This window comes from Lynx canadensis, chromosome E1, assembly GCF_007474595.2.
Source record: "Lynx canadensis isolate LIC74 chromosome E1, mLynCan4.pri.v2, whole genome shotgun sequence".
In the NCBI taxonomy this organism is placed as follows: domain Eukaryota; kingdom Metazoa; phylum Chordata; class Mammalia; order Carnivora; family Felidae; genus Lynx; species Lynx canadensis.
This window is the reverse complement of record NC_044316.2, coordinates 8,555,130-8,580,691: the sequence shown is the minus strand read 5'-3', so window position 1 is coordinate 8,580,691 and position 25,562 is coordinate 8,555,130. Positions and strand designations below refer to the sequence as shown.

Genomic DNA, 25,562 nt, shown 5'->3' with positions numbered 1-25,562 from the left:
AGGCCGGTTGCTAATGACAATGATGGAAACCAGAAGAAGGTAAAGATCCCTAAGGAAGCAATTGTTCTCATCCAGAAAACTGCATTTAGGAAAAACAGGTATGCTGTGTTGGGGGACCCCACTGTGGGAACTCATGAGGTGCTTGGAATGTATTCTTGTGAATAGAAAAAACTCTATTCTCTACGAAGGGTATGGGGCCGGGGGGGGGGGAAATGTCAGGAGAAGCTTCACGAAGGAGGTGATCTGGGAGCAGATTCTTGGCGGATGAGTCATGTACGGACCAGCGATAAGGACCCTTGGCTGTTTGGAAAATACTGATCAAAAAGCAAACAGAGGGACTTTAATGTGTGGCCAAGAAGGCATGCTAGGAACTGGACTTACCCTCTGGCCAGAAACACCCTCCTCTCAAAAAAAAAAAAAAAAAAAAAAAAAAAACCCAGACAAAATACATGTAAACTGGACCCTGGACATCAAGCAACAAAGAACATTGATCTCAGAAACCCACTGTATATATAAGGACGTAACTAGCGTAGAAGGAAAAGAAGGGGAAAAGATATGATATGCTAAGACCAATTTTTAAAAACCAGGGAGGGGCGCCTGGGTGGCTCAGTCGGTTAAGCGTCCGACTTCAGCTCAGGTCACGATCTCACAGTCCGTGAGTTCGAGCCCTGCGTCGGGCTTTGGGCTGATGGCTCAGAGCCTGGAGCCTGCTTCCCATTCTGTGTCTCCCTCTCTCTCTGCCCCCCCCCCCCCCGTTCATGCTCTGTCTCTCTCTGTCTCAAAAATAAACGTTAAAAAATAAATAAATAAATAAATAAAAAGCCAGGGTGATTAAGTTAACATCAGACAGTTACTATCAGACTTCAGGGCAGAGATACATTTTATGATAATAAAAGGATTGATCCATCAAGAGGACACAATAATCATAAATGTGTATCCACATAAAAAAGTCCAAAATAAAGGGAGCAAAGACAGAAAAGCCACGTCCACCATTAGCATTAGATGTTACAACCCCCTTTCCTTAATATTTGATAGAAAAAAAAAATAGACAGAAAATCAGAAAGGGTACAGAAGGCTTGAACCACACTATCAACAAATGGATCTGGGTAACATTTATAATTAACATTTCCCTGCCCAGAAACTGCAAAATATATAAACTTTTTATTTTATTTATTTGTTCAAAAAAATGTTTTTTAATGTCTATGCACTTTTGAAAGAGAGAGACAGAGCACAAGCAGGGGTAGGGCGGAGAGAGACGGGGACACAGAATCCGAAGCAGGCTCCAGACTCTGAGCTGTCAGCAAAGAGCCCGACGCGGGCCTTGAACTCACGAACCACGAGATCATGACCTGAGCCGAAGTTGGACGCTCAACTGACTGAGCCACCAGGCGCCCCAAAATATATAAACTTTTTAAAACTATTTTTCTTTGAATTTAATGAGTTTACATCAAAAAATTAGGCAGTCATTGTACCCTAAGGAATAAAACATCTTTAAAAAAATACAAAGACTGGAAATATCTAAGCTTTTCAAGTGCACATGGCACGTTAATCAAAATAAGCCATATTAGGACCCTAAAGAAGTCTCAATGAATTTAAAATGATTAATGTCAGACAGAGTATGTCCTCTTATGACAACTGAATTAAATAAAAAAATCAGGGGCGCCTGGGTGGCTCAGTCAGTTAAGCGTCTGACTTCGGCTCAAGTCATGATGTCGCGGTTCGTGAGTTCGAGCCCCGTGTCAGGCTCTGTGCTGACAGCTCAGAGCCTGGAGCCTGTTTCCGATTCTGTGTCTCCCTCTCTCTGACCCTCCCCCGTTCATGCTCTGTCTCTCTCTGTCTCAAAAATAAGTAAACGTTAAAAAAAAATTAAAAAAAAAAGGGGGCGCCTGGGTGGCTCAGTCGGTTAAGCATCCGACTTCAGCTCAGGTCACGATCTCATGGTCCGTGAGTTCGAGCCCCGCGTCGGGCTCTGGACTGATGGCTCAGAGCCTGGAGCCTGCTTCCGATTCTGTGTCTCCCTCTCTCTCTGCCCCTCCCCCACTCACGCTCTGTCTCTCTCTGTCTCAAAAATAAATAAAATGTCAATAAAAAAATCAGTCATAAGATCTGGGAAAAGTCCTCACGTATTTGTAAAAGTAATGACATACCTCTAAACAACCCACAGGTCCAGGAAATTAGAAAGTATTTGGAAGTGAGTGAAATAAGCCGTTATGATCTAGACAGTATTGATACAGAGGCTTTTTTAAGTTTCTTTTTGCAATTGTACAAAACAGCAAATGAATTTTTCATGTTTTGACTGATACTTAGCAGCTTCTAAAAGCCTCTCCTATTCTGACCTATTCTGAGGGTAAGGAACGTCTGAAACCTAATTTTATTTTTTATTTATTTTGGAATGTTTATTTATTTTTGAGAGAGAGAGAGAGAGGGAGGGAGGAAGGGAGGGAAGGGCAGAGAGGTGGGGGGACAGAAGATCTGAAGCAGGCTCCGTGCTGACAGCAGAGAACCCGATGTGGGGCTCAAACTCACGAACCATGAGATCATGACCTGAGCTGAAGTCGGACGCTTAACTGAATGAGTCACCCCAGACGCCCCTGAAATCTAATTTTAACACAAAACACTAGGGGGAGAGATGGACCCTCCGTGAGCTGCTTTCAGATTGTTCAATACAGGTAAATTCTAGTTTATCAAGCGGTAATGGCAAGAAACATTTACAAGTTGGTGGCTTGCTCTTGAAATGTGTTTTTTTCTTTCTTGATGTTTATTTTTGAAAGACAGAGAGAGCGCGCGTGAGTGGGGGACGGGCAGAGAGAGAGGGAGACACAGAATCCGAAGCGGGTTCCAGGCTCTGAGCCATCAGCACAGAGCCCGGTGCGGGGCTTGAATCCACGAACTGCGAGATCATGACCTGAGCCAAAGTCAGACGTTCAACCAGCTGAGTCACCCAGGCGCCCCAGAAGGTCTTTTCCTGTGGCATTGGTTGGTAGTGTCATTCTTTGCTAACCCACAAAGGCCGGTCTCAGCCACATGCGGGAAGTTCCCACCACACGCTGTGTTAAGTAGGTTGTGTGGCCTGGTTCGGAGACACGATCACCATCTTATACGTTGTTTTCCCAGGAGACGAGTGGGCTTACACGCAGAGAGAAGAAACCATGTTTGTTCAAAAAGTCCTTGAACCAGCTGCCAGATGTCTGTTGAAATAGAAACAGGGAGGTGTGGGTGACAGGTCTGGCCTCCGGGAACAGCTGGGCGTCACTTCTGTCTCAGGGACGGGTGTGTTTTGGTCAATGGCCGAGGAGCTCATCCGAGGGCTTGAGGGCTTTTTCCTCCCTGGGGACGCCTGTCCGAGGCCCTTGGCCACTTCCGTCAGCCGTCAGTCCCGAAGGAGGAGCTGGAGATCCAGAGACCCACAGATCCAGAGGCTTTCCAATCTGATACGGCTCCTTCTAACCCAGGGTAATGGGATGAGCGAAGAGGCTGGTGTTAGAGGTTAAACGGCAGCGTCTTGTAGGTAATGGGGTCCGTGGATATTTGGCCAGACAGAGAACACATCTGTGTGTGGCAGAGATGATGCTGACCAGATACCGAGGACTGTCTTACATCATCCTGTCTCCTGCACAGCTCGATGGGATTCCCTTGATTAGTTTTGGCCAATGGACGCGGAAGAAAAATGTCAGGCCGGGTGGTTCAGAGCCAGCGTGCCTCTTTCAAACTTCCTTCCCCCACTGATCTTAGATGCTACTTATTCAGATGACGTATCACAGGAAGAAGCAGGAGTCTTGGGTCCTGGAGTCATAGCTGGGAGTCGAGCCCTCATGGACCCCGACTGGCCCAGGAGTGAATGAGAAATGATCTTTGTTGGGTAAAGCCACTAAGATCGGAGTCCCTTCTGTCTTCATCAATACACGAGGCAGGGGTGAGCCGCTGTTCAGCTGGAAATGACCATCCTGGCTGGTGTGCCCAAGCGTCCCAGTTTTCCAAGGGAAGCCAGACAGAAATGGAGGTTTCCGCATGACTCCAGCTTGGAAACGCTGGCAGTGAGTTCGGGTTGAAAACATCGTGGCCCCATGGGGTGAAGACGTGTATGCTCCACGTCCTGTGGAGGGCAGCTTGCTCCTAACTCTGTAGGGAGCACTGGAGGGTAAGTCGCACCTCGGAAATGCCCCAACTCAAAGCAAGGGCCGTGCGCTTTCGTTGTCCTTAGCCTGGCAGTCTGGTTGATGGCCAAGATGGGGGTGGGAGGCCGGTGCGGCAGCTCCCGGGCATCTCCTACTCTCCATACCTGCAGGTAGAGTGGTCCAGAAGCCCAAGGACAGCCCTTCACAAGAAGAGCGTGCAGGCACTGGCCCTTGGAAACACGATGACGAGGCAGGTTGCGCCGCAAACGCCCAGAAATGGTAAAATAGGATTTGACTGTATTTCAGCGGGGGCACCGACACGATCCACGTTAGGCACAAAAGAGGTCGAAGGGGAAAACGTTTTGAAAGCGGCGTCACCGATCGGTGGAAAAGAGAGTCATTTTGTTGGCGGCTCGTGTAGAAGTCGTAATTGTTGTTCTTTATAAGCGGACGGTAACCGTGCGCCGTTGGGCATCTCGTTGAATTTCTCCAAGCCTCGGTTAGCTTGGGAGCGTCTGGTTGCCGCAAAGACCACAGGAATAGTACGTTAGGCACTTAGGGCCTGGCGCATCTTGGTGCTCACTAAAGGTCCTTTTGGGACATCCCAGCATCTCCCTAGCATCTTCGGGGGCACCTGGGTGGCTCCGTGGGCTAAGCATCTGACGCTTGCTTGGTTTTGGCTCAGGTCATGATCGCGTGGTCGTGGGATCGAGCCCTGCGTCGGGGCTCGGCACTGAGCGCTGCTTGAGATTCTCTCTCTCCCTCTCCCCCTGCCCCTCTCCCCTACTCATCCTCTCTCTCTCTCAAATAAAAAAATAAATACATGTCCTCAGCATCTGCCTTCTGCACGTTCCCGGTACCCCTTTCCGATGTTGCAAGCCCCTCCCCCAGGAAGAGGCTGCAGGGGACGCTCCCTAATGCCCTCTAGATTTTTTTTCTGGGATTTACTGATGCTCCTGCCGTCCGCAGATTAAGGAAGCGGTGGTTCCATCGAGGAGAATGGTTGCTGGGAGCCGAGGGGGGTCATCTCGCTGGCTGGAGCGCCCTTCCTGCTGGCTCTGCCCTGGCGAATCAGGGCAAGGCTGGCACGCAGACGGGCATCCCGTCAAGACGGTGACTCACGGGCGGTTGCGGAACAAAGGGCTCAGTACAACTGCTTCTTCTGGCCAATGAGGTGCTACACGTCGAGAGTTATTATTTTGTTATTCAGCACCTGGCCCAAGGGAGGGTTCTGCTCTTCACAAAAGTTGTCCTGTTATTTGATTTTCCATAGGCCTTGCCCCGGGGGGGGGGGGGTGGAAGAGATGCCATTCGGCTTAGTGTCCAAAGCAAAGCTTTAATAGTCAGGCTCCCGCCACCGAGGAGAGTTCACGGTCCCGGGCCAGGGGCTCTACGTACGTAAGGGCCGGCCTCAGCTGTCTATGCAGAACTTCTACTCCGAGTGTGGTCCGCCCAGGGGACCTCTGCCAGCTCACGAACTGGTATACGGCTGCTGTGGGATAAGTCCAGAAACTGGGAGTACGAATTTAGAAGCTTTCACGGTAGTTTCACGTTGCACGGCGTCCAAGTCCACCATCAATGGACGCATCCATCTGGTATGTCCAGTGGGGTCAGGCAGCTTACTGAGATAAAGAAAAAACCAAACACGGTGCTTCGCCTCAGTTAGGGTGAGCGGTCCTGCTCGACTCTGCATCTCAGCACACCCCCACAAATCCGCGGGACTCTTTACAGACCCGTAGCCTCTCCACGGAATCACAAGACTCTCAGAAAATGCCGGAGAGTTTCCAGCGGGTCAAGTGATTCCCACAGAGCCCGGGGAATCTGCTCCATCTCACTGACCTTACCACTCTCCTCCCTCAGGGAATCCACTGAGCCAAGAATTAAAGTCAGTTTTCCGGGGCCCCGGAGCGCCAAAGGGGAGTGCAAGTCAATTTGCTACAGCAGGAAATTGACTGCCTCTGCCCCGTGGGCGTAAAGTCCCGCTGCTAAAGAATGTATTTGGCACCTAATCCCAACTCTAGGATCCTTAATGTATCAGCTAGCTCTTTCTGTGTAACAAAGTGCCCCAAATCTTAGCGTCTTGGAACAACAAGTTACTAGGTTTCACATTCCGACCGCTGGCTGGGCTTTGTGTGGCTTGAAGGTCTGGGCCACGCGCAGCTGTTCTCCCTTGGGGTGGCTCACGTTTCCGGGGCCTCAGCTGGCATGGCTGGTCTGTCAATATCCGGCAAGGTTCCCTGGGCTTGTTCGGATGATGGGGCAAGCCCCAATGAGCAAGCACTCTCTAAGCTTCTGCTTCTGCCAAGAAATTTCCACCGGCCCAAACGGCTCACACGGCCAGGTCCAGACTCAAAGAGTGGGAGAAGAGATCATGCCTTTGGATGGAGAAAATAGAAAAGCTATCTAGCACAGAGGCAGGTCTGTAGGGATGGGAATCTTTGTGGATATTGGCTTTGGGTGCCAAGAACACTTAGTCATTTTCTGTTGACTCTCTCATCAGGGAAGAAGCCAGCAAAGTCCGGTGACCTTAGTGAGAGGAACTATATGGCTTTTGTTTCCTTTCTAGAAGCAACCACCAGTGTCGACTGGGAACTGATGCTTCAGTTGTGCAGCTGCTGATGCCACCAGCCGATTTCAACCTTACCAGGCATTCACACGTAGCCATGTGGGTAAGGATCTGCCCTTGAAATTGCTGGATACACAATGGGTCCATCGGTCCCCTGAGCTGGAGACCACCTTAATGGGGTAGGGCTCTCTGGACTGTCAGGAGACTATGTACAGGTCTATGTACTACGTTGTTATTTGTCAGAGCTCCATGGCTGAATAGTTCATGCCTTCAGCCTCATAACAGGTGCTCTCCCTCAGCCCGAGAGCGAGAAGATCTTTCTTAGGGTCTTCCAGTTGGCAGTCTACCCCGGCAATCCACGTCAACAGCTTTCACTCCGGCCTCTCTGGAAATGGGAGCCACGAAGCTGGGTTATCTTAGGAAGCTGGGAACGGCCTGTGCAATGCTACCGCTGGGATTCTTCGGTTTCTCTGGAGGATGTTTTGCCCTTCTCTGTGTGCGTGGATCCTGGGGTCATCGCTGAGTTTCCGTGTGTCTGCTCTAGTATCTTCTGTGACTCACGTCTCTCTCTGTATAGGTGGGGGTTCATGTGAGGGACTTTGGGATGGATCTAGGAAAAAAAAGACAGGGTCAACAGAGGGAGTAACATGTAACACACTTTATTAGGTGGTGCTCGGGTAGGTCCCTCTTAGCATGAGACTGTCCAGAGGCTGTCGTGGGCCCAGAGGCTGCCATCCAAAAGGAAGAGGGAGAAGAAAGTCCTGGAAGACAGGATTCCAAAAGGGGGCGTACGTGTCTCCGCGATGTTGCTCATCAACACAGTGGGGAGTCTCTGGGTCAGAACTCTGAAGGGCCATAGCAGCTTGGGGTCTTAGAACTCTAAGCCTCCATGTCATTGATGGCCTCCAGATGGTCGCATGGGGTATGCAAAGCAGACAGGTTCTAGATGGATAAGAATCTGCTCTTTGGGGTTGTTTTTAAAAATAATCTGATGTGCAAAAGTTTGAATTAGACACAGCAGTCTTTTGGTCAAACAGGTCTCAGTCTGCAGTGAGAAAGCCACCTTTGGGAGGCTCATATAACACCATAACTGGGTTCCGTGGTGTTCTTCCAAAGACCATGATGAGGCCACCGCCCGGAGTTGAAACAACATGGTCTTCTCCAATAGAAGAATAAACAAGTGACAAGGGAGGTCCTGAATGGCCACTGGGAGTGACGTGGCACGGCATGACCTCAGAGGACATCCACCCAATTCCTTACTCGGGATCACACTGATGAATCTCTTGGTCGGCCTCCGTGGATGTTTTCTCTTCCCTGCTGGGGGAAAGTTAGCTGGCCTGGAGTCCTTTGCTGAAGGCTCCTGTCTTCAAATCGGTCTCTTCCTTTCCTGAAATGTCTATAGTCAGTTTGAAGGAATGCCATTTCTTCCATTTTTCCCTCATTGGTAAAGACCAGAAAGAATGTCAGAGCTGGAGAAGTCACATGGCCCAGTGTTCCAAGAAAAGGTTCCAGGGAACCTACCTCTTGGAGAGAATCTGGGCACAAAAATTGTGTGGTCTAGTAAATTTAAAAAATGCTTCGTAATCCGGTCCCTGCCTAAAGGGTCCCAAGACAGAGTTGTGTGTTCAGGGATCCAAGATCATATAGGAGTGAGGCACAAGACTGTGTCAAGTAGGCCCCCCCCCCCCCCGGAAGTCTCTTGCAAATACCTTGCTGGGAAGGACATTTCAAAAGGGTCCTGAGGTCTCCCAAAGGTTGAGGAATTCACGAGGTGGTGAAATTCAGATAGTAATTGTATCTTGATTTCATTATGGTTGCACACCATGATGGATGAATGAGGCATGAAAAGAGAGAGAGAGAGCGAGAGAGGAAGAGAAGACAACTTGGTGGGTGACAGACCATTGACAACCGTGTAAGACTCTCCCCCCCCTTGGTCAAATGGACCATAACTGGTCAGTGCACTTTTACTCATCTGATCTACATCTGACCATGTTTGTGCTGTGAGTTGTACAAATTCTCAGATTCAAAGTCTCATAACTAGACCAATGGACTGTTGGCTCATTCATGGTTCCAGGACACTTCCTTTTTTTTTTTTTTTTTTTTTGTTTTGTTTTGAATTCTTGAGTCTCCTGATGTATTTACATAAGTACCAAAAAAGGTTGCCAAACTCACGGTCCGTATAAATGCTTACATTCCACCGTCGACATTGTAAGATGTACAATCGATTTCACCGTAAGATGCACCACTTAATTCAACACTGACCTGCTACCCCTGTTTCTGGGTGTGTGACTCCATTTGGGGACAGTCAAGAGATGAAGCCAGACTTTGCCCGTGGCTCTGGGCCACGTGACCCCTCCCTGGGGTAGGCCCAGTGCCCACCTCCTCCGTCTAAGCCAGAATGTCACAGATTCGTCTGATGGAGGCACAAGACTGAGACATGTGATAATCAACCACGACTCGCCCGGCGGTACGTTCCATTCCACGCAAATGTGTTTTTCCCATTTTATGTTGAACTTGGAAACGTCGTGTTGCACTCCACTCTCCAAACTCTGCAGTCTTGCAGATATAGCTTTTGTTTTTGTCGCCGTGCAACTGGGGATATGTCTGAAGGTATACATCTGTTGGCCTCTAGAGGTTGAGAAGACAGGGCCTTGTCTTCGGAATGGCCAAGTTGACACATTGGCTCTACCTTTTGCCAGCTGTGTGCCCTTGGCACTACATTAACCTCTCGGTGCCCCAGGGATTGTTGTAGGAATTAAATGACAGGGTTAGCACAGCGCCCCGGGAAGCAAGCTCCCCCCAAAATTATAGGTATAGCACTTTGTAACTTTTCCCTCCACTAAGCATGCATTGTTGACTTTTCCCTCATTTCATTAAATACCCTTCCTCAGCATTATTTTTTTAAATGTTTATTTGTTTATTTTGAGAGAGAGAGAGAGCGAGAGTGCACTAGCAGGGGAGGGGCAGAGGGGCAGAGAGAGACCATCCCAAGCAGGTGCCACGCCCCCAGTGCGGAGCCCGATGCGGGGCTCGATCCCACGAACCGTGCGATCATGACCTGAGCTGAAATCAAGAGTCAGATGCTTAACTGACTGAGCCACCCAGGCGGCCCCTCCCCATTAGTTTTAGTATCTACATAATATTTCGTCTAATGACCGCACCCAAATTTCTCCCCATTGCTTAAGATTCGGGATGTTCACATTTTCCTTCATCGTAAAAAAGAGCTGTCACAGCCACATTTTTGCATACCCGTCCCTGTTGTAAGATACGGTTCTAGGATTTTAATTTCTGGAACAGAATTCTAAGGTAATTGCCGCATGAAACCCAGGCTTACCACTGAAATCCCCTGGATAGATATTCGCTGGCCTTTAACAACCAAGAGCAGACATACTTGAACTGCCTTGAACTTCACAAAGGGATTTGACCTTTGCCCGTGAACTTCTCTGGCTTGAGCTGAGGTTTCACACTTGATATGTGGTTCAGGGACTCCGAGATGAAGAAAACGTCTGTGCCCGAGTTCATTTTTAGTGCAAGTGCCTGCAGCTCAGAGATGCCATACCTCGATGCACCCTGGGACTTGTTCACTCGGGTTGCCTTCCAGGACGGCTTGTGCACACCTCGCTCTTCTTGCGGGAGATTGATGCCCCTCACCCCCCACCCCCCGGCTCGGTGTGGCCTCCTCTACCTGAATCACCCATTGCCTTGGCTTATCACAGACCTTTCTGTCCACCTTCTTCCAAAAGGACAACCTCTGACATGAAGCCCAGGCTGCCGTCGTTGGCATTGTCCTGCCTGGACTGAGGGGCCCAGAAGATCCGTCCATTCCCGCCTGTTCTAGCCATTGCTGGGCGGCTAGATCCATCACCCTCCCCACCTTCCGGGGGCCTCTCTCCCTCCTGGAGCAGGAAAAACATCCCCGAGGAGGGAGAGCCTTGGAAAAGCTTCAGAGTTTTTCATCTCCAGCCCAAATCACTTTCGGACCCTCTCCTGCTTCAGTGGCTCCCGGATCCTTTCTCTGCTGGCTCTCGACGTGTCAGAAAAGCCCACTTCCTCGCCTTCCTTTGGCATCAGTGGAATCTGGCTTTCCTAAGCAACAAGCCTCCGGGGACAAAGAACCCCTTGTACTTTGCATCGTTGCAACGGCACAACACGATCGCTCTGTGCTTTGGCGCTCCCCCAGGTGAAGGTGCTGGAGACGATACATTTGTAACTTTTAAAGAGGTAATTTAGGGAACAGCCCTGTGCCAGCTTGAGTGTGTGTGTGTGTGTGTGTGTGTGTGAGATGTGTGTTCAAGCTGCTTCTACCTGTTCCCGCTGTTCGGAGAGAACGTCTTCTGGGGGCTTGGATTTGCCACAAATTCCGAACATGTCTGTTTACAAAGAAGTCAAACAGGGTCCTTCCATTTCTTTTCTCCGTTCTCCTCCTCCTCCCTCTCTTTCTCCTTTTTCCTCCCTCCCTCCTTCCCTCCTTGCCTTCCTTCCTTCCCCTCTGCCTCCCCCCCATCCCCCCGCCACCGCCGTGTTTGAGCTTTTGACACTGAGCTGCTCAAAAGAGTCAGTTGAGTCTTGATGAGGCAGTAACCTCACTTTGGAGGACCTTTTCCGACCAGATGTGTCCAGGCCTGGCCAAGAACGCCCACACAGGCTGCTGGCTGCACCGAAACAGGAAAGGCTTCATCTGTCATGTAAACACTCCCCAGATATCGACCCAGTCAGTGCCTGGCGAGACAGACACTCTGACGACAGCTTCATCAACAGGACCAGTGACCGATTAAGACTCACCTCTGGTTTTCGCTTGTGGGGGAGGGGCGTCCACATAATGGAAAAATCACAGGTCTGGAAAGCGGAGGAACTCTGTACTCGCCCGTGGCCGGGAGACACGCTGCAAATGCCCCGAGCCCTGACCGCTCTGCGAGGAAGACGGTCCTGGTCCCTCCCTGTTGAACGAGACGCTATATGCAACGGCAGGGCAGCGGCTCTAAATGCAGGAAAAGGAAGGACGGGCTGTGTTCCGCCTCTAGGGGCTGCCGAGATCCCACTCCCCTTGGACAATACCGATGGTCTTAGGAAATCAACCTGTCACACCCGCGAGATCCACCCGGCACAGGGCTGGATGGGTGTGCGACCCGGAGGCCTGGTTGGCACAAGGCAGGACCTTCAAAGGGGAGCTCACAGGACTAGCGGAAACAGTGGAGGCTTTGGGATATTTTCTCGCCTTTTTAAAAAATAAGTTTTTGGGGCGCCTGGGTGGCACAGTCGGTTAAGCACCCGACTTCAGCCAGGTCACGATCTCGCGGTCCGTGAGTTCGAGCCCCGCGTCGGGCTCTGGGCTGACGGCTCAGAGCCTGGAGCCTGTTTCCGATTCTGTGTCTCCCTCTCTCTCTGCGCCTCCCCCGTTCATGCTCTGTCTCTCTCTGTCCCAAAAATAAATAAACGTTGAAAAAAAAAATTTAAAAAAAAAAAAAAATAAAAAATAAAAATAAGTTTTTAATGTTTATTTATTTTTGAGAGAGAGAGAGAGAGTGAGAGAGAGAGAGAAGGAGGCTCCAGGCTCCGAGCTGTCGGCACGGAGCCTGACACGGGGCTCGATCTCACGAACCGCGAGATCATGACCTGAGCTCAAGTCAGACACTCAGCTGACTCAGCCACCCAGGTGCCCCCTTTCTTGCCTTTTTAACGGGAAAAAGAAAGGTGGCTGTAACGATGGGTATATTGTATCAGGATCCACGCCTGGTTCGTACGTGGCCTTTGTCATGTTCTCGTGGGGTATCTGGAGAAAGCCACTCAGTGTCTTGCCGGGCCTCAGTTTCCCCTCCTATGAAAACAGGGTGATGGGGCGCCTATTTCATAAGGTTGTTGTAAAGACTAATAATCACATGGAATGTTCAGAACGGTGCCCGGCAGTTCGAGGGACCCCGGGGGATAGTCTCCATGTCTCTGAGGACACACAGCTCCAAACAGAGAGGCTGGGGTTTCTTTTGGCTGAGGGGGCCCACCAGAGCGAGGAGAGAGGGGGCCCAGGAGGAGGCAGAGGGCCTGGCCCAGGTGGGTAGACACAGGGGTGTGGGGGCCTGATGGATGGGCCGCTGGAACACAGCAGGGACCAGCTCTGGGGGCTGGAAGCTTCGAGGAGCTCATCAAAGAGGGCTCAGCCAAAGCCCGCTGGTTTTCAGGGCTTGGTTGCAGGAGATGGGGGGCGGGGATCGAAGGACACACGGGGCCAAGACAGCAGGTCCTGGGACAAGGAGCTCCTGGAAGGATGGAGGGCTGATCAGATTGGCACTATTCAGCCAGAAGCAAACTCCCTGCTTCCCACCTGCACCCTGCCCCACCCCACCCTTTCTTCCTCTGAATCCGTAGCCCTTGGGCACAAAGGCTCTCAGACGTCTTCAGGCTTAGTCCGGCCTGAGGGCCAGCCGCAGCCTTCAAGCAGGATCTTGGGGACATCAAGGCAGGGGGTTGTCTGGGGAAGCTGAAAACCTTGCTCGCTGGGCCCTCCCTCACCCCCTAAGTCAGGGGAGGATTGAGGGAGCTCCTCTCTCTTTCTCTTCTCTCTGTCTCTCTCTCTCTCACGCACACCAAATATACACCTACGCCCCTCTTTTACCTGGCAAGGCTCTGAAGCATAACCTGTCTGATGCTACAGCCCTCCCTGGGCATAACTTCCATTTTGGGCACCGTGACCGAAGGCAGCGAGGCAGAAACAAGTGACCGTCCGATGCCTTCTGACTGTCTGTTACCCACACCCGAGCCCCAGCCCGGACCACTGAGTCTGCTACTCTCGCACACGGGCCCAGGCCAGGCTGCGTGCAAAGCTGTCCGTAATTTTAATGAGCAGTCGGAGCTAAGGAGACCCGAGGCCAGGCCGGGTTACACTGTTTCACTGCGCCTGGAAAGATCCTGGCTGATAGCAGAACGGGCAGTGGGCCTCTGGGACCCCCCTCCGGACTGTGGAGCCCGACAGAACGTAAGGTGTTTGCGGCCAAGAGAGGCTTCCCCAGACTCTACAGGGCACTACGGATTGGCATCCCTGTCCTAAGAGGTGGGGAAACTGCCAGAATTCCAGGAGACTCCTTCAATAAAACTAAGTGCCCTTGTCTTGGGACTTCCACCCAGGAGACTGGAGGACACATATAGTGCAAAGAGCCTGAAGAAACTGGTGGCCTCCTTGGTCCAACGCTCTGTAACTTTGCAACTGTCCTCCCAGCCTATCCTTCCTATCTACTGACGGTTCGAATGCCTTCAATCGAGTCTTGTTGACTTGGACCGAATGATCTCACGGAGGTCAACGTCATCGCGTGATGCCCGCGCTCTTTCAAATGATGATACTGATTTAAAAAAGAAAAAATGAAACTTATCTGCAATTAACACGTAGGACACCCCACGCTGCGCGTTTCCTCCTCGGAGGAAAGGAGCAGAGCCTCTGGGGATCACTGTAGACCAAGCTGGGCGCTGTCTCTTTAAGCAGAAGAGGCTGAGAAGCTCTCAGGCCACCATGACATATCCCAGCATTGGACCAGCCCCTGAATAAACTGGAAAGACGCCTGGCCTGGCTTCAGTTACACGGAGCACCCCCGGGGGAAACATCTCGGGGAGCCTGGTTGGAAGCAGTGGGGCTTACAACCTGCCAGCTGCTGGTCTCTCGGCTGCCCTGTGGGGAGGGCCCCGCCTTGGCATCCCTCGTGTTTGGAGCAGAGAAATCCGCGTGGAGGAAGGGGTTACACCATTCGGCCCGGTGAGTTTTCTTGGCACACTGTCCCTCTGCAGAGTGGAAGCTTATGCTTCTCCGAGAACTGCCCAGTCCCCCACCCCCTGCAAATCACAAATGGGAAGGGCTGCAGGGAGACAGGGCTTTTGTGTTGCAGATGACCCACCGTCAGAGGGTTTTCAACTTCTCCTTTAGAAGCTGGGTATATACTCTGGCTGGGGAAGGGAGAGGCTCTATCTGAGAGCGTCTGGAAACCCCAGCACGTCCATATCTGAAGGGAGAAAGGGGACCCGATTCTTTTTTTTCCTGATAGGACGGAGTTCTGCACACACGGCTGGCTGGCAGGGGGCCTTGGGTTGGGAAGGAGGTTAGGGAGAAGCTTCCACGGGTAGTCAAGCCCTGGCCTGGCCCTGGGTGTGGCCAAGCCTGGTGGACACTGCCCGGGGCGGTGTTTCGTCTTCCACCCTGGGAGCCTAGCGGGCAGGAGACAGGCGAGAGGCAGTAAGGGAGGAGCAAAAAAGGGTTCAAGCTCATGGGTTCCAAAGCTCACAGCGTGGTGTCACCTGCTTAGGGACTAAAATCTTGGGAAAAGGAAGAGGCAGGCTGTTGCTTACGACGTGTATTCTTTCCTAGATGCATACGCTTCGGTAAAAAGGTTACTTGGGAAAAGAAAAAAAGAAAAGGAAGAGAAAGAAAATCCTGAGTTAAATACGCTAATTATCTGGAAAGTGCTTAGAACAGTACTGGGTACATAGTGTCCACATCAGTGTTGGTGGAATAAATAAAAGTCTGAATGGCATAAAGAGAGGCCATAGTTGCTGGGGCATACCTGACCTATGAAATGACCCAGGAGGAGAGAGCACACTGTCATTCCTGTGGTTGGTTATGCTATTGGCATAAGCTATTTTAGCTCACGGGGTGGGCTGGCGGGGGTGGGGTGGGGTGGGGGCTCAGCCTTGCTTGATGTGAGGGCAAAATGTGATATAACGGTAACCATGGTGACAGTTTACTGGGTCCTGGTCCCTATTACGTTCCAGACACTATGCAAACTGTCTCACACACCTTGTCCCCCCCTACTCGCCACCTCTAAAGTAGGCATTGCCAGTCCTGCTTGTAGATGCAAAAATGGAAGCTCGTGGAACTTCAGGTACTTGCCCCAATTCAGGACTCTGAGCAGTCAGCTTTGTCTGAGCCCAGAGCCAGCGTGCCTAAGCGTTGCCCCACACCGCCTCTCCCAGACCATGTGTGCATCTGTCATATAATGCGCATTGAGCCCAACTTTCATATGTCGTCTTTTTAATTGGCTAATATAAGAGTTTTTAAAAGACCGTGGTTTGAAGAGTATTTCAGATAATGTATTTTTTTTTTAATTTTTTAACGTTTATTTGTTTTTGGGACAGAGAGAGACAGAGCATGAACGGGGGAGGGGCAGAGAGAGAGGGAGACACAGAATCGGAAGCAGGCTCCAGGCTCTGAGCCATCAGCCCAGAGCCTGATGCGGGGCTCGAACTCACGGACCGTGAGATCGTGACCTGAGCTGAAGTCTGACGCTCAACCAACTGAGCCACCCAGGCGCCCCCAGATAATGTATTCTGACTTAAAGACAAGAATATGCAATCAGCTACCATAAGCAGGTACTTTTTTACAATTTATTTTTGTTTATTTTTTGAGAGAGAGAAGCAGAGAGAGACAGAGAGCATGAGCTGGGGAGGCGCAGACAGAGGGAGAGAGAGAATCCGACGTAGGCTCTGTGCTGTCAGCCCCAGGAGAGGCAAACTCGGAACCGAGAGATCGTGACCTCAACCCAAGTCAAGAGTCCGATGCTTAACCCTTCTGAGTCACCCAGGCGCCCCTCAACAGCTGGTTTCAGATAGTAAAGTGGTATGGAGTTGTCTGAATCAGTTGGAATGATGAGGTTTTATGACAGGACACTAGCAGTCGGGGTGTGTGTGAATTGCTGCATTAGTAAGTAAAGACATTTAAAATCCACATTAAGGCTCTGGGCTTGCGTGCCCACTCTCCCATCGAGAGTCGTATTTGGGCCCACCTGCGCCACGCCCAGAAGGGCTAGCCTCTCTGTCCCTGTGACGCTGGACGAACCACTTTCAGGCGACTATGAATCAGCGGATTTCCCTGGCTGATCTTCCCCCACCTCGATGGCCAGCTCCCCACCCAATGGCCTGGGGACGCCAGCGGAGGCTGGGAGCCGGGCCAGGCGAACTTCGCCTGGAGCATACCCGGCTGTGGTCCGGGCTAGCAGGAGCCAGACCCCCTTCCCCCGGTCGCGCTGTGCTGTAGTCGGCGGAACTCTCCCTCCTCCTGCTAATTGTCACCCAAGCGGGGCCCGCAAAGTGGGTCCCTTGAGTCCTAGGGAGCCGGCACGCGGCCTGGGCGCAGACCCGGACAGCGCGGGAGGGCGCGGTGCAGGTGTGGCCAGCACAAATGCCAGGGCAGGCCAGGCGCGCCAGGACCCGAGAGGTGAGGGCCGTCTTCCTGCGCTTAAGTGCCGGCTCCCCCCTCCCCGGAGGAGAGGAATCCGGCCTCGGTCCCCGCGTGGGCGCAGTGCACGTGCGTGCGCCCCGGCGGGGGCGACCTCGGGAGGGCTTTTCCCACGTGGCCGAGGGGGCGTAAGGGCCAGTTTATTGGCCGACCCTTGGTCTCCAGGAGCTCGGGGAGCCAGAGGAAGCGGAGGTGAGAAAGCTCAGCCGCCGGCTAGTAGCGAGTAAAAGTCCCAGCGGTTTTGCAGTGATCGACTTTCTCCCGAGGCGGATTGAAGGCCGAGTAACTGTCTCCCGCCCTCCCTCCCTCCTGCCCTCTCTCCTCCCCCGAGTCCCGCCCCCCTGCACACGCTGACCCAGGGACACACCCTACTGCAGCGACGCAGACAGGGCGTTGTTCCCGTTAAAGGGGAACGCCGGGAGCCTCCCTCTGGCCCCTCGCTTCGCGCGCGCAGCCCCGCAGCGCAGCTGTCTTCGGGGACGCCAGCCGCCGAGCCAGACGCGCCGAGTTTGTGCCGGAGGCCACTTGGAGGAACGGGGACAACTATCCCTTTGGGCCGTAAGTGCTTTGGTAGGGACAAGTGGAGGAGATGGAGGAGAAACGTGGGCATCTTCCGTCGATGGTGCCAGAAAGCGCGGAGCAGGCGCGGGCACTGGGCTGGCCAGGCCCGCGAGCTGCCTTTCCGAGCTCGGACAGGCGGACCACCGTCTGGCTCGTCTGGTTCTTGCGGGGCTTGTAGGGACACCGTGTGGCCTTGCCTTATGGTCCCTAAGTCGTAAGGGGCGCGGGTGGCGGTGTGGGGATATGCGGCAAGGGCTGAGCACTTTGGGTCTCGCTGGAGACGCGCTTACTTGGGGACTCATTGGCAAAGCAGTCCCTGCGGTGGACCCCGGAGATGGGGCTGCTGGCCCCCCGTGGTCCCCCCATTTCTAGCCATAGACCCGATTATCCTTCTCTTGTCCCTCCCGGCTCTAGGAGCCGTTGGATTTAATTTAAACCGTCTGGGAGACAATCCGAAGGCCGTGCTCATTTCTTCCCGTACATTCCAGGGGTTCCTTGGACTGTGCTGCTTAGGGAGAGCAGCGGAGGGGCCTGGTATTGGGTGCTTTTAAAACGGAGCTATTGAAACGTGGTCTCCCCTTGCTCAAGGCCCTGTGCTGAGACGGTGCCCCCAAATGCAGCTGGGCTCCCACAGCCATAGTACCCTCTAACGGGTCACCCCGGTCTCCATTTCCCCCCAAGAGGTGTAAAACGAGGGGCTAGGACCACATAGCTGCGTGGGGGAAGCTGTCCTGCCGGCTCTGGCGGGTTGCGGTTCTCCTGGGACTCAGCCCTCCACCCTCCGCCTCTCCTTCCCACCGGACATCTGCCGCCACCCCCCCTCCCCGCCACCCCCCCTCCGTGCAGGCTCCTGGGCGCGCGTCCCGGCGCGCCGAGGCCGAACCGGGTCGTGTCTCGGCTCCGCGTGCCGGGGGCGCAGCCGGGACCGGGGAGAACCGGCGAGAGGCCAGCCCGGGAGCGCAGGGCCCGGCCCGCAGGGGCTGCGGCGGGAGGGGATTGGGGGGGGGTGGGTGGTGAAGCGCGCGGTGGGCGGGAAGCGCAGGGGTCCGGCCACTCTCTGGGCCTTTCTTTCCTGCCCACACTCCCCCGGCTCTGCGCCTCCTCTCCGGAGCCGCCGGGGTGGACGCCAGGCTGAGCCGGGGCCAGGACGGCTTCCCGGCGCTGGCAGAACCCGGTGGAAACTTGGGAGACTAACGGAACGCGGAGCGCACCGGGCCTGGGAAACCAGCTCCCCGCCGCGCGCTCTCCCTCGCAGCGTGCCGCTGGCGTCCCCGGGCCTCCGGCAGAAGTCGGGGCGCCCACGCGCGGACCCCCGACCGCCACCCCGTAGGGAAAGGGGGCTCTCTCCTCCTCCTGCCTCCTTCCCCACGTGGGGCTGTGCTCCGGAGGCAACCCCGGGTGGGTGGAGGTGTGCCGTGGTCTCCGCTGGTCATTCTGGGAAGAGCTCTCCTCCCGGGGTGACTTAGACGTGCGTACCCCCTCGTTTCGTCCCCGAAGCAAGAGCTGTCGTGTGGCCGGCGGGCCCCCCGCGGGCTGCCGGGCGGGGATGCTGCGGCCGGCTGCTGCCCTCTCTCGGCCGGCCGCCGGGAGGCGTGCGGGCGCCGCGACCCGGGCCGGGCGCGCAGCCAGGCCCCTGCATTCCGCCGGCGCGGGGACCCTCCCTCCGCGCGCTCCTCCTCCCTCCCTCCCTCGCTCGCTCGCTCGCCAGCCCGGGCCAGTTGGTTGGGCCTCACGTCCAGCTTCGGCTCTCTTTCCCGGCAGGCAGGAACTCCGCCGAGCACAACCAGCCGCCAGAATGCTCCTCTTGTTGCTGGGCATCATCGTCCTCCACGTCGCAGTGCTCGTGCTGCTCTTCGTCTCCACGATCGTCAGCGTGAGTGCCCGGCGGGCAGCGGGGAGGTGGGCGCGGGCGGGGCACCCGGACCCCCTCCCCCCCCCCCCCCCCCCCCCCCCCCGCCCAGGGCTCGGGCCTCCCGGGCGGCGATTCCTCCAGGTCAGCGCCGCGTCGTGATTTGCAAACGACGTGAAAGTCTCGGGCGGCCCCCGGGGCGTTTTTGCAGTTTCTGGCAGGCTGCCCCCTTTCAGTTGTTTGGAGAAAACCCGAGCAGATTCAGGGGTAGGAGGGAGGCGATCGCCAGACTAGGTGAGCGGCGCAGGCCTCCATTTAAGCCAAATAATTTCAGTGCAGAGACCTCAGGGTTTCCCGACCTTCATTTGATAAAATTGCAGGGTTGGGTTTTTGGTTTTTTTTTTTTTTTTTTTTTTTTTTTTTTTGCGCCGTAGGTTCCTTGAGGAAGGAAGTGGAGTATTTATGAAGGTTTGTTTTTCTCCACATGTCATGGAACACCCTTTAGGGCTGGAAATGGGAAGGTTAAAATAGGCTCTTCCGGAAAAGAGTTCACAGCCCCCGGTCTGCTTTGTGATGTGGGCATAGCACCTTCCACTCTAAAGCCTCCTCTGTATCAACACAGAGCGTGCGTGGGGAAGGGGCAGAGAGAGAGAGAGAGAGAGAGGGAGACACAGAATCCCAAGCAGGCCCCAGGCTCTGAGCTGTCAGCACAGAACCCGACGCGGGGCTGGAAGTCAGGAACCTTGAGAGCCAAAGTCAGACGCTTAACCGGCTGAGCCACCCAGGCGCCCCTACTGTGGTTTTAACTTCTTAACTGAGGCGTATCCCAGACGTGATATTCTTGTCCGTTTCCAAGGTTGAGAAATATGTCAGAGTGAGAGATTGTGATGTTGGGGATCTGTGGATTGTTTCATCGTTTGTAAGCATTTTTACAACCTCTTAATCTTGTGGGATTGATAGGAATTAGGAGCCAGGAGACAGGCTCAGAGAGGCAGTAGCTTGGGGGAGCGACACCCAGGAGATCCGGGGTGAGGAGAGCCGGCTTGAATGCAGGCGTCCTGGCTTGAGTTCATGGCTCCTTCTGCTATAGGACATACTTCTGCACGTATTAGCTTGTGTGCGTGTGTGTGTGTGTGTGTGTGTGTGTGTGTGAGTGAACTTTTCTGTTCTCAAAGTGCTTTTCATTTGTGAAACGCTGGCCCTCCGCCCAACACCATGTCTGAGCCAGACCCCCACCTCTCTCCTTTCCCCAGTGTGACTGTGGCCTCTGGCCGGGCCACCCTGGGCAGGGCAGGGGCAGGCCAGGTAGACGGGCGGATGAGGCCGCTCTTGCCTTCCCTTCCCCTTTCTCTCCCCTTCCCTTCGCTCCTCACCACCCTGTCTGATCGAAGATGTCTGGTTCTTTCTAGCAATGGATCGTGGGCAATGGACATGCAACCGACCTCTGGCAGAATTGTAGCACCTCTTCTTCTGGAAACGTCCACCACTGCTACTCATCGTCAGCAAATGGTGAGACTGGGTCTTTGCTCCGTATTTCTCAGTCCAGACCTGGAAACCCTTGTTCTTGGAAGACGCAGCTCAAAAGTTGTTGCTGGGGTGGGGCAGAATGCAATAGGGGACCGGGAACCCGACACAGGAGAAGGGCAGAAGTTTCCCTGACTAACCTAAGACCCCGGCTCTCATTGCACATGATCTCTCCCCGGAAAGATGCCCTAGAAAGCACAGTGCTTCTTGTCAGCAAAGAAACGTGGGCACAGATAAGCCATAAATGTGGCACCGTGGCAAGACCTTAGGCAGACCCAGTTGGGTCTTCTGACCCCACTGGTACCCTTGCTTTGGTGGCTGTCTCTATCCAGAAAGGTCCTGCCACTTCCTGTTTCAGTGACGGTCCCAGGGGGTAGTTGGGCCAGCTTTTGGTCCCCCGTTGGCAAGACTGCTTTTCGAGGTCGTGGGCCTCAGTGGTGATGCCATTTGGCATTCCAAGCTTTGGGTGTTTCCTTGCGGCAAGATGGCGACTCGAAGCTATTTGCAAAAGGCTAAACGCAAGCCTAGGGGGACCAACTGTGTTTCTCCTTTGTCCTCGGTATCATTGCTTGTGAGATATTTGAAGCGGGGCTTACTTGGATTCCAGTTAAGGGATAATTGGCAGTGAGGGACCCTCTAGACACCTCCTGTACTCAGAGGAGTGCTCAGACGCAGGGGCCCCCCGCGTCTTTGGATGCGGAGAGGCAGCGGTAAATGGGGTGCCTTCTCTGGGGTGGCTGGGTGCTGTTGAGTGTCACTGTGGACCCTGAAAGGGGCCCTAGTGCTTGGTGTTGAGGACATCGTGGGCTGGGCTTGGCATGGGCCCGTGCTCCAAAGGATACGTCCCCAGCCTGGAGAGGGAAGTCGCTGTAGGATTTGACAAAGCTTTTTTGTTTTAAAAGACCGAGCAAGGACAGCCTCCGTTGTTGCTGAAGCTACTCATGGTCCAGCTCCATAAATCAGGCAGGGAAGGGGCCCTCCGCTCCGGCTTTTGCACGGTGCACAAGCTTTGTGCCCCTGCGGGCTCCGCACCTAGTAACCCCCAAGCTATCACTGAAGCCTTGCAAACCCACATCTCGAACCTCTGTATGAAGAGAAACTTCTAGAACACTTACGGGGCAGTGTCTGTGGGGGAAGGATCGGCGAGGAGTAGAAAACCCTGCTTTATGTTTTCGCTTTCCCCGGGGGTGGGGGGTGGGGCGAAAACAGAAAGGCCTCCGTCCCCATGGACGTGAGCAGCCCCGAATCTTTTCTCGGATGAAAAACATCCTAGACGGGGCGCAGCGCGTTTGCATGGTGAGTTGACAGCCGAGTAACTGAAATGAAATACTCGTGCATGCCTGAGAATGCGGTGATAGCCCTGTTTGCCCCCAAAGCCACAGCATCCGGTGCCCCCCGCCCCCCTCCCCCCCCCAGGATCTGGCTCACGTTCTCTGAAGACTCCAGATGGGTGGCGCCCCCGCTCACTACTGACACCTGGTGGTCACCAGTGGTGACGCGGCCCCAGAGAGTGGTTTTTCCCCAGGCCTCCCCAGGCGTCAAATGCCACTCGGGGTTGGCGTGAAATCCTGGACTGTGAGGTCCGGACGGGGGCAGAGGCTCAGCTGTCTAGACTGCGCTCCAGCCGTGCATGGGAAGGAGGGCAGCCTTCACCTCGAGGCCGGTTACTGACCCCTGGTGCTGCACTTGACCTGGTTGTGAATGGCTGTCATCTCCGGCCAGCAGCCCATCTCGTGTTATTTTCAGCAGGCCCCTTCTCGTCTCTCAATTGGCTCCTGATGTGCCAAGCTCGCCTCTTGGGTCCGTCGACGACAGCTTTGGGGTCTTTCGCGTGGGTTCCAAGTCCACGTGGTCGCTCTCCGAGGGTCACCCGGGAGCCTGCCTTCTCCCCTGCGCCTGCCTTCTCAGATGTTTTGAGGGATTTGGGCTTCTTCGAAGTTAGACGTTTCCATGGAAGCTTCCCCAGTAGTTATCTCCGCTGACGGCTCCCCAGCCGGTCAGCCTGTGTTACAACTTGAGCTCTGACCAGGGGCAGGGGGGATCCTCTGGGCCTCCTGTGCTTTGCCGATCGAGTTTAACAATTTCCGAGGCAAACCACAGACACAAAAATCTGCAGTTGCAAACATTAGACTGCCTTGACGAATGAACTGAGGTGTGCGTTTGTGCTCAGGCTGTTCCAAACATCCTCTGGGATGAGGTCCTCCAAAGTGATTTGTTACCGAGAGCGACAAATCGCGAAGTATGTTACGGGCGCGTTAGGTGAAAACGTGTCGGTTGACCTGACTGGCTGGCTTTTACCGAAGGGACTTGAGTTTGTACGTGCGGGGCCCGGGGCATGACATCTGCCCCTCGTTTTCTGTGTGAACGGTGCCCCCTGCCGCGTGAATCTCACGGAGGTCAACCAGCTGGGTTGTATAGTCTGAGGGAGAAGTCTTAGATCTTTCCCTCAAGCTGCCCCTTGTTATGAGAAGTGGTTTTAGCTGTCTTACCTGCCTTCTCATTTTCTGAATTCGTTTCCATACCTTCTGGGTTCATCCTTAACTTGGCTGCAGGTGGGGGGCGGGAAGAACCTTAGGGGGGGCCTGTTCATCATGACCTTGTATTGACGGCCTCCCCGGGCCCAGGGAATACGAGCGCTTGGAAATGGTGGACCTTGCCCTTGAGGGGCCTGAGCCTCTCTGAGGAGCCAGCAGATAAGTGTGTGTGTGTGTGGGGGGGGAGGGTGAATCACTGGGAAGGCAGCATAAGCCAGATGCCCAAGGAGTGGGGGCAGGCAGACAGCGCCAGAGTTCAAGGGAGGAAGTCTCGTGTGGGAGGTGGAATCTGATCCATCCTCCAGAGGATGGGCAGGATTTAAATAAATACAGGCAAGGAGGAGGATATCCCTACCAAGGCAATGACGTGACCCACAGCAAGGGGACAGCAGTGCAGGGGACGTGTTGGATCCGTCGGCTAGTATTCGGATGAGGATTAAAATTGACTGCAATGTAACAGCACCTCTTCAAGTGGCCGTGGCTTCCGTAAGACAGTTTCCTTTCTCTCGGGAAGTCGGCGGCCTGAGGAGAGAGAGCTACGGCGCTTTCGTGAAGTTGTCAGAGACCCAGGCACTTTCTAGCTCTTTCCTTTGCTCTCTCCTGAATGTGGTCCTCATCCTCATGGTCGCAAGGGCTGCCGATGCTCCAGCCATCTCATCCAGGCTTCAAGCGATAGGGCGGAGAAAGGAGGAGGAGAATGTGCGCCCTTCCCTTTCCATGAAATGTCTCCAGAGAGACCTCACTCACACTGCTGTGTGTGTTCTTTTACAGGAACTTAGTCACACAGCCACACCTAGTTACCAGGGAGGCTGAGGATGTAGTCACTTGGCCTCATGGGAAGCATGGCTTCTCGATTCCTAGAAATTTAACAGCAAGCACTCCCCGTAAGCCTGGCTTGAAACACTTCTCTCCGGGGCTGTGACCTTTCCCCCCTCTGTACCCCGTCATACTCTTTACTATAGCTCCGCTGGGTCCTAGGCAGTTTCTGGGCAGAGCCCCGTTATTTTAGGATTATTCAAATATTTCCTCCTTCCTGTATCCTGGGCTCTAAGAGCCGCACCGGCCGTTCTCAGAGAGATCCATATTGGAAAGCGTGCGACCTTTGGGCTTTCCTCTTGTTCTCCCCACCTCCAGTCCCTAAGTCTCCTCGTTTCATCATGTCTCTCGGATCTGTGTTTCCTTCCAGCCTGGACTCCTCTCCTGACCTTCCAGATCTGCATATGCAGCCTCCTTCTAGACGGTTCCACTGGGATGTCTCAGGGGCATCCCCGAACCAGTCAGTCTCCATTCTCCTCCACCAAATCTACCTCTTGGACAATTCCTAGTATTTTAGGGAATGCTGCTAATGTCTGCAGCCCGTGTGGATGTATTTCCTTCTGGTTCCTCAGCCTGGCCCCGCCCCCCCCCCCCCCCCCCCCCCCCAGGCGCTGGCTGTTTCCTTGCGGGTCACCACGCCTGCAGGACTTATCAGAGCCACTGAGGCTGCCCCCTAACCCGTCACCTTGCTTATTTCTTTATAACTCAGTTTTCACACCCAATCCAGGGTGATATTTTAAAAAAATACCAAGCCGGCCCTGTCACTCTCGATCTCAAGCCTTTCAGAGGGCCCCTCCTTGGCCTTAAACTTCAGATGGAAATCTTTACTAAATCCCATAGGAATCTACCTGAATGGACCCATTCCCTTGAAACCTCATGTCCTGGAATTTTCTGCCTTCTCTTAGTTCCTTGATCATGAACTTCCCACCTCCGGCCCCCCCCCCCCCCCCTTCTCCCTTCCCCTGTTTTTTCGTGTGCAGCTACTCCCTGGCTGCCTGCCACATACCAGATACTGTTGTAGACAGCAAGGATGTAAGAATGAACAAAAGCTTGCATTTTACTGGGCAAAACAGCCAATAAGCGTGAATAAATTTGGGGGCAGGGATGGGAACTACAACGAGAACGAAAACAGGGTAATGTGTAACGAGGGAAGGGAGGCGTCGTGCGGGCGTGACCCCTTGGGGGTGACCGGGAGTCCGCCACAGGAGCATCTGGGGCCGATTCGAGGCAGAGGGGACCATCTCGTGTAGGAAAGGGGCCTGGCAGCATTGAGGGACAGAGGGCAGGCCTATCTGGTCCTTCTAGAGCCTAATAAACAGTTTGGCGCCTATAAGTCCATTTCTAAATTTTTTTTTTTGATGTTTATTATTTTTTCTGAGAGAGAGAGACA

General features: G+C 53.9%; 1 protein-coding gene across 2 annotated transcripts in view; it reads left to right on the top strand.

Moving 5' to 3' along the window:
• The first annotated feature begins 14,237 nt into the window (after nucleotides 1-14,237).
• Nucleotides 14,238-25,562, top strand: part of PMP22 (peripheral myelin protein 22) — a 32,529-nt gene continuing 21,204 nt past the window's right edge. Inside the window, exons 1-3 of one of the 2 annotated variants that reach the window (XM_030296493.1) lie at nucleotides 14,238-14,416; nucleotides 19,211-19,322; nucleotides 20,708-20,807. In XM_030296493.1, coding sequence (XP_030152353.1) covers nucleotides 19,245-19,322; nucleotides 20,708-20,807 — 178 coding nt within the window. In that variant the 5' untranslated portion in view covers nucleotides 14,238-14,416; nucleotides 19,211-19,244. Of the gene's footprint in view, nucleotides 14,417-17,324; nucleotides 17,447-19,210; nucleotides 19,323-20,707; nucleotides 20,808-25,562 lie in introns of those variants that run through there. The other variant, XM_030296492.2, reaches the window with a different exon arrangement.